Source organism: Podarcis muralis, chromosome 3 (assembly GCF_964188315.1).
Source record: "Podarcis muralis chromosome 3, rPodMur119.hap1.1, whole genome shotgun sequence".
NCBI lineage: Eukaryota > Metazoa > Chordata > Lepidosauria > Squamata > Lacertidae > Podarcis > Podarcis muralis.
The window spans coordinates 72,616,221-72,629,250 of NC_135657.1; the positions used below are offsets into that span (position 1 = coordinate 72,616,221).

The window sequence follows — 13,030 nt, forward strand, 5'->3', positions numbered from 1 at the left end:
GCTTGCCAGTTCATGTGAAAGGGATCTAGGGGACTTGGTGGACCACAAGCTTAACATGAGTCAACAGTGTGATGCAGCAGTTAAAATAAAATAAAAGAGCTAATGCTATCCTAGGCTGCATCAACTGAAATATAGTGTCTAGGTCAAGCAAAGTAATAGTACGACTTTATTCTGCCTTGGTCAGACCACACCTGGAATACTGTGTCCTGTTCTGGGCACCACAGTTTAAGATGGATAATGACAAGCTGAAGTGTGTGCAGAGGAGGGTGACCAAGATGCTCAAGGGACAGGAAACCTAGACTTGTGAGGAGTGGTTGAAGGATCTGGGTAGCAGCATAGAAAAGAGGAGACTGACAGGACATATGATAACCACCTTCAAATATCAAATGTGCTGTCACATAGAGGATGGAGAAAGCTTGTTTTCTCCTCCTTCAGTGGGGAGGACCTAAACCAATGACTTCAAGTTACAAGAAAGGAGATTCCGACTACACACCAGGAAGTATTTTCTGACAGTAAGAGCTGTTAAAGACAGGGGGGCAGTCTCCCACGGAAGGTGATAGACTCTCCATCCTTGGAGGTTTTTAAGCTGAGGTTGGGTGACCATCTGTCATGGATGCTTTAGCTGAGATTCCTGCATTGCAGGGGGTTGGACTAAATGACCCTTGGGTCCCTTCCAACTCTACGACTCTATGATAAAGAAGCAAGAGATTTCTATTTCACAGACTCATGGTTTATTGTTTCACGTGAACAAGGCTAATTTATCTCTCTCTCTGAAAGTGATGGGGGAGAGCGTGTGTGTGTGTGTGTGTGTGTGTATATATATATATGCAGTCTCTTTGTATTCCTGCATTGCAGGGGGTTGGACTAGATTACATTTGGAGTCCCCTCCCTCGTTCTATGAAAAACGTAGTAGGGCGAGACTTTTTATCAGGCTGACCAGAATACCGAGCACGGCTTCTGAGTTTGCGGGGGGGGGCAGGTTGCGTAAACACCGTACATTTAAAGCACATTCCCACCCCGACCCCGTCAAGAATCCTGGGAGCTGCTGCTGCCCTGGGTTCAGGTGCGCCGGCCGCTCTCTGAGGGACTAAACTACAGTTCCCAGGATGCCTTGGGAGAAAGACCAGCCTCGAATGCATGGACGGCCTCGGCCATGCTGGCGCTTTACTGCAGGGGGAGCCGCGCGGCCTCCTTTGCCTGCTCCGCTCGCCTCTCTTGCCTCTTGCCGGAGGTGGCAGCTCCTCGCCGGCGAGTGGGAGGGCCCTTTCGCGGCTGCGGCGGCGGCGGCGGAGCTCCAGCCCGCCTGTCTTCGGCTGAAGGGGAAGCCGAGCGGCGCCTCGCCCCACCGCGCCCCTCCTCTTCCTGCACGCCGCCCCATTGCCGCCCGCTCCGCCACGGCGCCTGCCTTTCCCCGCAACCCGCCGCCGCCGCCAGCAGCATGCAGCTTTTCCAGTACCCCGAGGTGTACCGCGAAGAGACATCCGTGAGTAGCTCCCCGACCCCCATCTCCCGCCCCCCGGAGCCCCCCAACACGCCCCCCCCAGGAGTCCCGGGCAGCTCCCGGGACCCGGTGGCTTCCTGCCTCCTCGCTTCCTCCTCGGCCACCGGCGACCCGGTGTGGAAAGGCTTCCCGCATCTATCACACCCTGCGGGCTTTCCCCGTCAAGCCTGATGCGGAAATAGAGGTGTTTGAAGGGATGGGTGCAGGTGTGATGCAGGGCCGTGTCCTTTGCACACCCATCCACACACCAGTCTTTCCAACCTGGCCGGTTTGGTCTCCAACCACCGGTGTCATTTATCTCCTGCCTCTCTCCACTACTTGAGGGTGTGGGGATTGCTGGGGACGGCCGCCGGGGGTTATTTCGGCAGGTGTGGGCACGCCTGGAGAGGATCGGGGGCCACTTTTGCCACCCAACGACACAGCGTGAGCTGCAGAAGTTTAATGTTGGCACATATTTTTGTCTTGCACAATCTACGAGCCCCAAAAACAAGCACCTGTTGCTCAAGCAGGAAGACATAATTTCCTCAAATCAGATTGGCCAGTAACCAGATTGGCTTGCCTGTACAGTATATGCCCTGTAAATAGCTTTGTGCAGCACAGTGGGTCTCCACTGGGGGTGCACAATGGGCTGGGTTAGAATAATAAAATTATAGAACTTTAGATGGGAAGGGATGGTTGTGCAGCTGGGGCTGGTGTATGGATAGTGCTGCTTGGGAATTCTGAAAATCAAGTGGTATATAAATCTCTAAAAGAAACAGATGGTGTTTCCTTGCAGCAGAAGAGAAAGGACTTAACCCACACTTCCTCTTGTCCTGCTGCTCCCCCCCCCCCCAACTGGTGAAAACCACACTTCAGCGCTCAATCAAAGTAAATGGCAGTTCAGGTTTTTGATCAGGTTTTCCCTTGGAAAGGAGCAGGGCAAGGGGAAAACCAATCCGTGCATAGAAAGCATGGGGCAATCAGGAAACTCCTCAGACACATGCTTTCAAGGCATGGCACAAGCAGAAGTGTGGGTGAGCCCTGATTTAGAGCAGGTGTTGGAAGCTGTGACCCTCAAGATGAATATTTTGTTACAAGTCCTGTCATTCCTGACCATTTGCCTTGCTGGCTGGGACTGATGGGAGTTGGATCTTACAGACCAAAGATTCTCAGCCCTGGTCTAGAGAAACTACCTCTTAATTCTTTGTAGCACAAGTTCTATTAATTTGGGAGCTTCCGCTCCCAGCTTACCATGTTCTTGTAGTTTTGTGTTGGAAATCTTAACTGGAAGGTTGACAAACAATACCTGTTAACAGCTTTACTTTTCCATGATATGGAAAAAGTAGTGCATTTTATGAAGGAAAACAAAAATGATAAAATAACCAAAGAATTTGACCAGCCTTTAAATTATAGATTTAATTGTACTCCCCATTTCTTACAATCTGTGACTCTGTTCCAATTATAACATTCTCAGGCTAATAGGCTACAGAAAATAATACTTTTAATCAAATATTTCATTAGGCAGAGAAGGGTCAAGCTTGCTCTGCCCTGTGCTGGTAACAAACATTCCAAATGCCTTTTGTAAATAAAATTGCTGATCTTGTTCAGAAGTCCCTCCCAGAGTTTTACGTAGTAGAATTTCACTAGCAACAAAAGAACTTCCAGCCGTACTGCAGTCTTTTATAACCTGTTAGCAGAATGTTGCTCATTTCTTTAGGCTCTCTGTGTTTAAATTTACAGCTAGATATATCTTCCCTCACTGAAGTACTAGCTTTTAATATGATGGAAGTTGGGAGTCCAATCTGGAGAGCCACATGTATAGGCTTTGCATGAAGGACGTTCTCCCAAGTTCAGGTGCTGACATCTTCACCTAAAACATGAGTGGTTAACCACTTGCTCTCCAGATATTGCCCAACTACAACTCCCATGAGGATGATGGGAGTTTTGGTCCAGCAATATTTGGAGTCCCCATCCCTGCCTAATGTCCTTTCAGACTGCTATGACACCTGAATCCTTCTAGTGCTTGCTGTTTAGTGCTGTAGCACCAAACCAAGAGCACAAGCATTTTCCCTTGCAGATGCACCCAGATGTCCTGTTCCAGCAAGTGTGACTTATTTCTGGAATTCGAAATCCCTGACCATGTCTACTGTCTTGAGAGCACAATAGGCAACTAGTTAAGGAGTGAAAATACAGTACATCCAAAGAGACACCTGTGGCTTCAGTATAGCGATTGCAGAAGTCCTATCTTTGGTTTCTGTTCCAAACTGCTGTTGTGTTTTTAGAAGCCGTTAATAGTATTGATCTCCATTTCCCATCTTTTTTCCCATTCCAAGTTATAATCCATGGCTGAGAGTTCTCTCTTTATTAATAGAAACAGAAGGTCCACAAACTACATCGGCACATAAATTCTCTGGGTTAGTTATGCTCGATTAACTTAATTTGTTTGGAAGAGGCTATTATTCTGCTGTCAGGGCAGCTTGATGAAATTAGATGCCTGTTGCATACTCCAGCTTTCAGCAGTGTATTAAGCTGTAATAACTTATTTAATGGGACGCGGGTGGCGCTGTGGGTAAAAGCCTCAGCGCCTAGGGCTTGCCGATCGAAAGGTCGGCGGTTCGAATCCCCGCGGCGGGGTGCGCTCCCGTTGCTCGGTCCCAGCGCCTGCCAACCTAGCAGTTCGAAAGCACCCCCAGGTGCAAGTAGATAAATAGGGACCGCTTACTGGCGGGAAGGTAAACGGCGTTTCCGTGTGCTGCGCTGGCTCGCCAGATGCAGCTTTGTCACGCTGGCCACGTGACCCGGAAGTGTCTCCGGACAGCGCTGGCCCCTGGCCTCTTAAGTGAGATGGGCGCACAACCCCAGAGTCTGTCAAGACTGGCCCGTACAGGCAGGGGTACCTTTACCTTTACCTTTAACTTATTTAATGCCACTCATAAAGTGATTGTAAAGCATTCTTTTAGAAAACAAATTTCTCTGTATATTTTAAAATCAGGTGGACGACTATCATGGCTGTAAAATATGTGATCCATACAGCTGGCTTGAAGATCCTGATAGTGAGCAAACAAAGGTAAGCCTTTCTTATAATTCTGGACATCTTGGGGCAAATGCCTTTGCAGTGTAGAGGTGCAAAGTACCGTATTTTTCGCTCTATAAGATGCACCCGACCATAAGACACACCTAGTTTTTAGGGGAGGAAAACAAGAAATAGGAAGCCTCCTGAGCGAAGAGGTAGCACTCCTCAGGAGGGGCTATCCTCAGGAGGCTCTTGAGGGCTTTTCTGGGAGGTGGGGGAAGGAGCCGCATGCTCTGTCCCTTCCCCCACCTCCCGCAAAAGCCAGGGATAGCTGCACGAAGCCTCCACAGGGCAGTGGGATGAAGGCTCCCCGCTGCCCTGCTTAGGCTTCGTGCAGCTAAGCTAGAACAGCTAGAGGAAGCGCTGCGCAGCGCTCCCTCTCCCTGTTCTGGCTTCTGGGATAGCCCGCGAAGCCTGCATTCACTCCATAAGATGCACACACATTTCCCCTTACTTTTTAAAGGGGGGAAGTGTGTCTTACAGAGTGAAAAATACGGTACTGTTCAAATGTGATACTAGTCTCAGGTAAAACATTAGTTCAGGCAAAAACTAGTTTTCTGCTAATGATCATCTTACACCAGAAAGGTTTGTGTTTGTAGGAAGTCTTACTGGTCCACAGGCAATTGCTGTGATTGGAGTACTGTGGTACCTCGGGTTACAGATGCTTCAGGTTACAGATGCTTCAGGTTACAGACTCCACTAACCCAGAAATAGTACCTCGGGTTAAGAACTTTGCTTCAGGATGAGAACAGATATCGCGCAGTGGCAGTGCGGCGGCAGTGGGAGGCCCCCTTAGCTAAAGTGGTACTTCAGGTTAAGAACAGTTTCAGGTTAAGAACGGACCTCCAGAACGAATTAAGTTCTTAACCCGAGGTAGCACTGTAGTGTTTTTTGTTAGTTGTGCAGGGTAGAAATGTTTGAATGACCCAAGTCCCTGGTTCAGGACCCCTAGTATTTACAGTGGGGTAGCTTCCCTAGACTGTATGTCTCACAGCTCATGGTCAGAGCACAAGCTTTGGATGCAGTGGTCTCGGGTTTGGGGCCTTGGAGCTCTGGCTGAAAAGATGGGACGGGACTGAAAGTCTCAGTGATGGAGCACATGCTTTGCTTGCAGAAGGCACCAGGTTCTATTCACTACATCTCCATTTAAAAATACTAGGGGAGGATCGAATGTCATTGAGAGAGCAAAGGTCCTAGGTCCAATCCCTGGTATCTCCAGGTAGAACTGGAAAAGATTTATCTGAAACCCTGGAGAGCCACTCCCAGTCAGTGTAGGCAATACTGAACTAGACTCGGTGGAACAGTGGTATGACTCAATGGCCATATTCACATGTAGCGAGAGTGCTCAAGATACAGTTTGTTTCAGCCTTAATGTGCAAATGTTTCACGTTGGTACATGTATCACTGAGCTCTTGCACTTTGCTCCCCTCTGCAGGGAAACAAACCATGGAGCAATTGGTTTAGTGTTGTTTCTGAACCAGAGTTTGTAGCTTGTTTCTCTCTCTAAACAAGGGACAATCTGAAATCCAGGTTTCTTTGTGGGTGCTGTGGTTAAAACGAAGCATACTTTCTGGCTTGCTGTTACATCTAGTAACATCCATGTTACGTATTGATCTGTATAAGCTATGACACTGTTACATAGAATTGGGCTTGATGTTTCTTTTATGATCACTTGTGGGCATGGCTGAAGGGTGAGATTTTTGGCTTGGAAGATGCAGTGGCTTGAACTGAGCAGTTGTATGCCCCCTAGAGGCTTCTGCATGCGGTGACTTTACAAACATCTTAAAGAAAGGACCTTGCTCAGGATCCATATCGGTTTATGGAAGGTGGGAGCTGCCTGGGTCAAATGGGTCAAATTTTGTGCATGCGCTGGAAAACAGAGAGGAAGTTTACATGAGTAAGTGACAAAGTTGGCACGTGCATGATCTTCACAAGTAAATGATATTTAAAATATACTAAGGTATATTTTATATAAGTATAAGTATATAATATATAAGTACAAGCCATAGACAGGATACTTACAAAGCAGTGCAGATGTAGTAGTTTTAATCATTTAGCAACAGTTAAGATATTTGGGTATGAGCTTGTGGACATTACCCCCCACCTTACCATTGTCACCTCTCCAGTGCAAATTCTCTTTCCCTTTCTATACAGCCTTAGCTGTGATTTAGTATTGCATCTGCACCAGCATGAACCAATACTGTTCTCATAATCTGGGTTTGAACAGCATTTGCAAACCTTTAAGGAGAAAGCTTGTTAGGATTAACCATACAAACACAATACTAAACAATGGATAATGCTGGGAATGTCACACTGGACAGGGGAGAAGCCTAAGTCTTCATACCCACTTCATTAAGTGGTTGGCCCCATTATGTCTCAACCAGGCTCAAGTATGTTTTGATTAGTTTCAAGGATAGGTAGAGTGCATTTGCGAGAGGGGCTGTTAATCACCTTGAATCAAAATATTTCTGTGAACCTTGAACTCTTGGTGTGCAAAGTGCTTAAACTGAACCCTGATACACTCCATTGCTTGTATTAAAAGTATCAAACATTTGGCTGTTCATCATTTTCAGTTCACAGGTTCACATGCGTTTTGTGTCTCATTATTGCAGAAAATTGTTTGAAATTTACCTTTATGACTTTATTTGAGGCCTTGAACTGGAACAGTAATACTGTTCTCTCTGGTGAGCTGTTAAAATAAATTGATTTTCTTTAATGCTATGGAGTAGTTTGCAGAAAGTGCCCATTTGTTTTATCAGAGCTAATAGATTATGTCCCCTTCTGGTCCTTTTATTCTCTGTTTCTCTTTGCTAAATTTATAGCTAATTTTTTATTATTAAATTTCAATACAGTACAACCCTTCATCCGAGGATCATAGGATGGTTTACAATATAAAAACACAAAAATATGTAACATAATAGCAAACAAAACAATACCCACCTTGCCCCAGTTTAAAGACCATAGGTTGTTTAATTAGCCAAAGCCTGGGAGAAGAGGAGAATGTTTTCCGCTGACATCTAAAGATAATGTAATGAAGGTGCCAGGTGAATCTCCCTGGGGAGAGCATTCCGCAAACTAGAATCTGCTTGTATTGATGCAAACCAGCATTCACTCACTTGGGACTAAGCCTTATTACATTCAGCAGAACTTACTTCTGAGTAAATTTTTATTGGAATGGCCTTTCTATCCTGTTGGCATGCACGGGATCAGCCTGCACAAAAGCTATAGCCCAGCCTTGCTATAGAGATTCTTGCAACTTTTTCATCAACAGTTATGTTGGCTCATTTATTAAGCCATCCATTTATACCATTCAAGCAGCAGTAATCTGCCTTCGCGTTAATCTTGGAACTAAAGTGCTTCACTTTACTGTTCATATATCGCTTCAGTGGTGGTTGAACTGTTTGTCTTCATGGCATCTTGGCAATTTGGTTTAAACACCAAATGAGAGAGTTTGCATTTAGATCAAAGAGACCCATAAAGCTCATCAGGACTCATACCTGTGATGACCGGCTTTTTTGACTTGTTCAGCCAGGGTGTGGTGACCAAGTGGCAAAATAGTTACCTCTTTCTGTGTTTGAATGTATGATGTGGTTTCATCCGAAAGCTGCTTGAGAGAATCCTTTGATGACCTGCAAAGCAAGTTGGCAGACTGTAGACTTCTCTCTCAGGAAGAATCCATCTCAAAAGTCACCTTCCCCTTTTAATGCAGGATGCTGAAATTAAAAGTCAGTAATAGGTGGACTGGACAGATTGCTATCATGTTTTGAATATTAGAAAGCCACTTTAGTTATCATGTTATTATGTGCCATTGCCACTTAATGAAACGAGCAGCAGCATTCCTGCCTGAAATAATGTCTGTGGTATGCTCAGTTCTACTCGTAAGACTGTTATGAAGTTGCATCCAAATCATTGCACTCTCTAGACCGGGGGGGGGGGACGGGGACCTGTGACCCTCCAGATGTTGTACTCCCAACCTGTGATCATGGGCTATTCCGCCTCTGTCTGGTCAGGTAGTTGAGAGTCCAACAACATCTGCCAGTTCATCAGCTCCCCATCCCTGATCTAGGTCAATACAAACTGTTGCTTTATAAAGCCCTTGTTTTATTTCATTATGTTTTGTTTCTTCTCTTTCAGGCTTTTGTCGAGGCACAAAATAAGATAACAGTACCCTTTCTTGAGCAGTGTGCTGTCCGGGGACTATTTAAAGAGCAAATGACAGAACTCTATGACTACCCCAAGTATAGTTGTCATTTCAAGAAAGGGAAAAGGTATGTAAAGGACTGTGTGTGCCTTTGGATTATTGCAGGATGGTTTATAGCCAGACATTTTGTAGTGGGGGTATCATAAATTATGTGCTAAGCGTTCACACCAAGTGATTCTCAGGTCAAATACACACACACACACACACACACACACAGAGAGAGAGAGAGAGAGAGAGAGAGAGAGAGAGAGAAAGTTTCTACTAATTAAATCTTGAGCCAGGAAAATCAACAGCCAGCCCGCCCAAAAAAATAAATAAACTCATGACCAACTGCTGTAATAATTAAGGAAAATACAGAAATCCTACCTTTTGTTTTGTCAAGCAGTGAAAGAGGACATGTCTGTTTCTGTGACTTTTCAGCCCAAATCTTGCCTTTGCTTACATTTACTAGAATACTGGAAGTGAGAGAAGGTTTGCTAATACTTACTGAGCAATTGCTTACTGCTTCTCCATTTTCCTTAATATAGAGTCAGAAAAGGGTTTTTTTGTTTTGTTGTTGCTGTTGTGTGTGTGTGTGTTTTAATGAAAGCCGAAAAATTCAGGAAAAGGCCTAGAGGAGGCATGGTTCCCTTCAGATGATGATGGATTGTCCAAGCCTGCTTTCCCAGTTGTTGGTGATATTGAGAGTTGTAGTTCTTTATCATCAGAACAACACCTTGTTGGCTACTCCTGGCTTAGAAAATCCCTGGCAGTAATTAAAGGCCTGGCTTAGAATTAAAGGTCTGAAGCAGAAAAGGACAAAAAACCAGTACGCTAAAATATCTATTTAAGATTACTCAGTTCACTAGTCCTTCATCACATCAAAGTGGGGAGGTCATTTTCTCCCCTTCAGTACACAAGAAGAAGAAAAATCCATCTGGCAAGGATAGTTCATCTCCCAACTCCACAAAGTTGTCAAGCTCCTTTTCCTGGCAGATGTGGCTATCTTGTGATCATCTGCTTAGAGCCAGAATTGGAGCCCAACTAGGTCATGAGCTCTTAAAGGCTGCAATGTTGTCCATAGGCTCTTGCCCATTGTTTGTCTCTCACCATCTGTCCTACGGTGCTACACTACTTCAGAGAAACCTTTGGGCAGAACAAAGCACTAACTAGGGTTCAGATGACATGCCAAGGCAAACCATGGTTTAGCCCTGGGTAGCGTGGCAGCAGGAGGAATCGGGAAAGGAACACAGCAGTTGTGATATCCTCTCCAGAAACCCACACATTTGCTTGTTTACATTAATGCTAAGCCAGATAATGGCTTATGCTTAAACTGGTTCAGCAGCATTGAAGAATATTTCATAAAAGTTGTTTACAAGTGGCAGTTTGGAACCTTTTTTTTTTTAGTTGAACTTGAATGGTTGCCTGTGTATATGGCGATAATGCATTTGCCAGTCTGTATATATTTTGGGTTGTTATAGCTAAGCTAGCAAAATCTCTACAAAAGTGAGAAGTTTAGACTTACTACAGGGATTGGGAAACTTGTGGCCGCACTGCTTTTGTTGGACTAGAGCTTCTGTCATCACTGATGGTTGGCCACACCGCATGATGGGAATTGTAGTCCACCTGCTCCCCATTCCTGGTTTACTGGCATGATTAAACTTGGTTTACCATGTGGGTGACACTTCATACAAACAGTTTCCTATACAGAAAAGTATGCCTGTGGTTTGTCTTTGTGGCAACCATGTCATTGGTATTATGTGTTCAGGGCCTTAGACTTACAGTGGTGCCCCGCAAGACGAACGCCTCGCAAGATGGAAAACCCGCTAGACGAAAGGGTTTTCCATTTTGGAGGCGCTTCGCAAAACGAATTTCCCTATGGGCTTCCTTCGCAAGACGAAAGCCCATAGGGAAATCTCCGGGACAGCGGGGAAGCGCAGCGCGTCTTCCCCACTGTCCTCGGAACTCCTCCGTAGCCTGGCAGCGGGAGGAGGTCTCTCCGCCCCCCCGCCAGGCTTCGGAAGGCTGCTCCGAAGCCTGGGGGGGGAGGAGGTCTCTCCGCCCCCTCGCCAGGCTTCGGAAGGATGCTCTGAAGCCAGGCGGCGGGAGGAGGTCTCTCCGCCCCCCCGCCAGGCTTCGGAAGGCTGCTCCGAAGCCTGGCGGGGGGGGGCGGAGAGACCTCCTCCCACCGCCAGGCTTCGGAGCAGCCTTCCGAAGCCTGGCGGGGGGGCGAAGAGGTTTTTTAAAAACCCTGGGACAGCGGAGGACTTCTCCGCTGTCCGGGGCGATTTTAAAATGCTGGTGGGCCACAGCGAAGCCTTCGCTGCTGCCCACCAGCATTTTAAAAAACCCCGGGACAGCGGGGGACTTCTCCGCTGTCCGGGGCGATCTTAAAATGCTGGCGGGCGGGAGCAAAGCCTTCGCTGCCGCCCGCCAGCATTTTAAAAAACCCCGGGACAGCGGGGGACTTCTCCGCTGTCCGGGGCGATCTTAAAATGCTGACGGGCGGGAGCGAAGCCTTCGCTGCCGCCCGCCAGCATTTTTAAAAACCCCGGGACAGCGGGAGACTTCTCCGCTGTCCGGGGCGATCTTAAAATGCTGGCGGGCGGGAGCGAAGCCTTCGCTGCCGCCCGCCAGCATTTTAAAAAACCCCGGGACAGCGGGGGACTTCTCCGCTGTCCGGGGCGATCTTAAAATGCTGGCGGGCGGGAGCGAAGGTTTCGCTGCCGTCCGCCAGCATTTTAAGATCGCCCCGGACAGCGGAGAAGTCCCCCGCTATCCCGGGGTTTTTTAAAATGCTGGGGGTGGGAAGAAAAGCCCCCCCCCAGCCTTCAGAAGAGGTCGGGGGACAGACTGTCCCCGGACCTGGTCTGAAGGCGGTTTCCATAGGAATGCATTGATTGATTTTCAATGCATTCCTATGGAAAACCGTGCTTCGCAAGACGAAAAAATCGCAAGACGACAAAACTTGCGGAACGAATTAATTTCGTCTTGCGAGGCACCACTGTACTTCCTTAATGCCAAACTGCTGCAGTATGACATTCAGATGAAGAAGAGGATTTTTGTTCCATTTTTTTAAGTAAGTGCATGGCTGAGAAATCTTAATGATTTGTCTCGTTACATACTGCAGTAATGTCAAAAGCTCTAACTGTTATAATGAACTATTTAACGTAACTTGTGAGTTGCTAATTGAATCTGATGTTGACTTAATGCAACCTGATGGGTGAAATTGTGTGCTAAATTACTGAAATGAGGCATTTTTCCATCAGGAAGAAGCTGCTTTCCTCTGTTATATAAATCTGCCACTCCTCTTGAAAGTCTTAGCCTGCATAATTCTGTATTCAGTCTCATACTATAGTTGAAAATAAAACCCCCCAAATAATTATATCATTTATTCTAGGTATTTTCACTTTTATAATTCTGGACTTCAGAATCAACGAGTATTATATGTGCAAGATTCCTTGGATGCTGATGCCAAAGTATTTTTGGACCCAAATAAACTTTCTGATGATGGCACTGTGGCTCTGCGAGGTCAGTGTAGCAGATTTTTCGAAAATGCATCATTTTGGAAGCCAACATAAAATTTCTCTGTTTTGAGTTATACACATCTACGTGTGAAAATATTAAATTGTGGAAAACGTAAAACATGCTTTGAGCTGCTGCCTATATGGTGAAGGCAAGTGTTAGAAGCATAAACTATGAAAGTAAAGTTTGTAACTAACGTAAACTAATACACAGCGTGTTCTTAATCACCAGGTTATGCATTCAGCGAAGATGGCGAATATTTTGCATATGGCTTGAGTTCCAGTGGGTCAGATTGGGTAACAATTAAATTTATGAAAGTGGATGGTGCTGAAGAACTGGCAGACACACTGGAGATGGTAAAATTCAGTTGTATGGCTTGGACCCATGATGGCAAAGGCATGTTCTACAACTGCTACCCAAAGCAAGATGGGAAAAGTGATGGTGAGTGGCATACAATCACCCGTCTCATCCTCAGGCCTTTATAGCCTTTATTAACTTTAGAATCCTTTATCTCATTACTAGCTCTGCTTCCTTCTTGTGGGTATTTTGGGTCAGGGTTTCCCAAACTTGAGTCTCCAACTGTTTTTGCACTTAGATTCCCATAATCCCTCGTCACTGGTACTGCTAGCTAGGGGTGATGGGAGTTGTAGTCCAAAAGCAGCAGGAGACCCCAGTTTGCTAATGGTAATGGGACAGGTTGGTTAGAGCCAGTATCTCTCAGTTGCTTAGTTTCTTTGGCTCATGGGACTTCTTATTCTGCCTGTCCACAAAA

At 46.1% G+C, this 13,030-nt stretch overlaps 1 protein-coding gene across 1 annotated transcript in view; it reads left to right on the forward strand.

Annotated features, from left to right (window-relative positions):
• The first annotated feature begins 1,260 nt into the window (after positions 1-1,260).
• Positions 1,261-13,030, forward strand: part of PREP (prolyl endopeptidase) — a 61,477-nt gene continuing 49,707 nt past the window's right edge. The window contains exons 1-5 of the mRNA XM_028723064.2: positions 1,261-1,483; positions 4,473-4,547; positions 8,688-8,821; positions 12,134-12,264; positions 12,490-12,699. Of these exons, the coding sequence (XP_028578897.2) occupies positions 1,439-1,483; positions 4,473-4,547; positions 8,688-8,821; positions 12,134-12,264; positions 12,490-12,699 (595 nt within the window). The 5' untranslated portion in view covers positions 1,261-1,438. The remainder of the gene's footprint in view (positions 1,484-4,472; positions 4,548-8,687; positions 8,822-12,133; positions 12,265-12,489; positions 12,700-13,030) is intronic.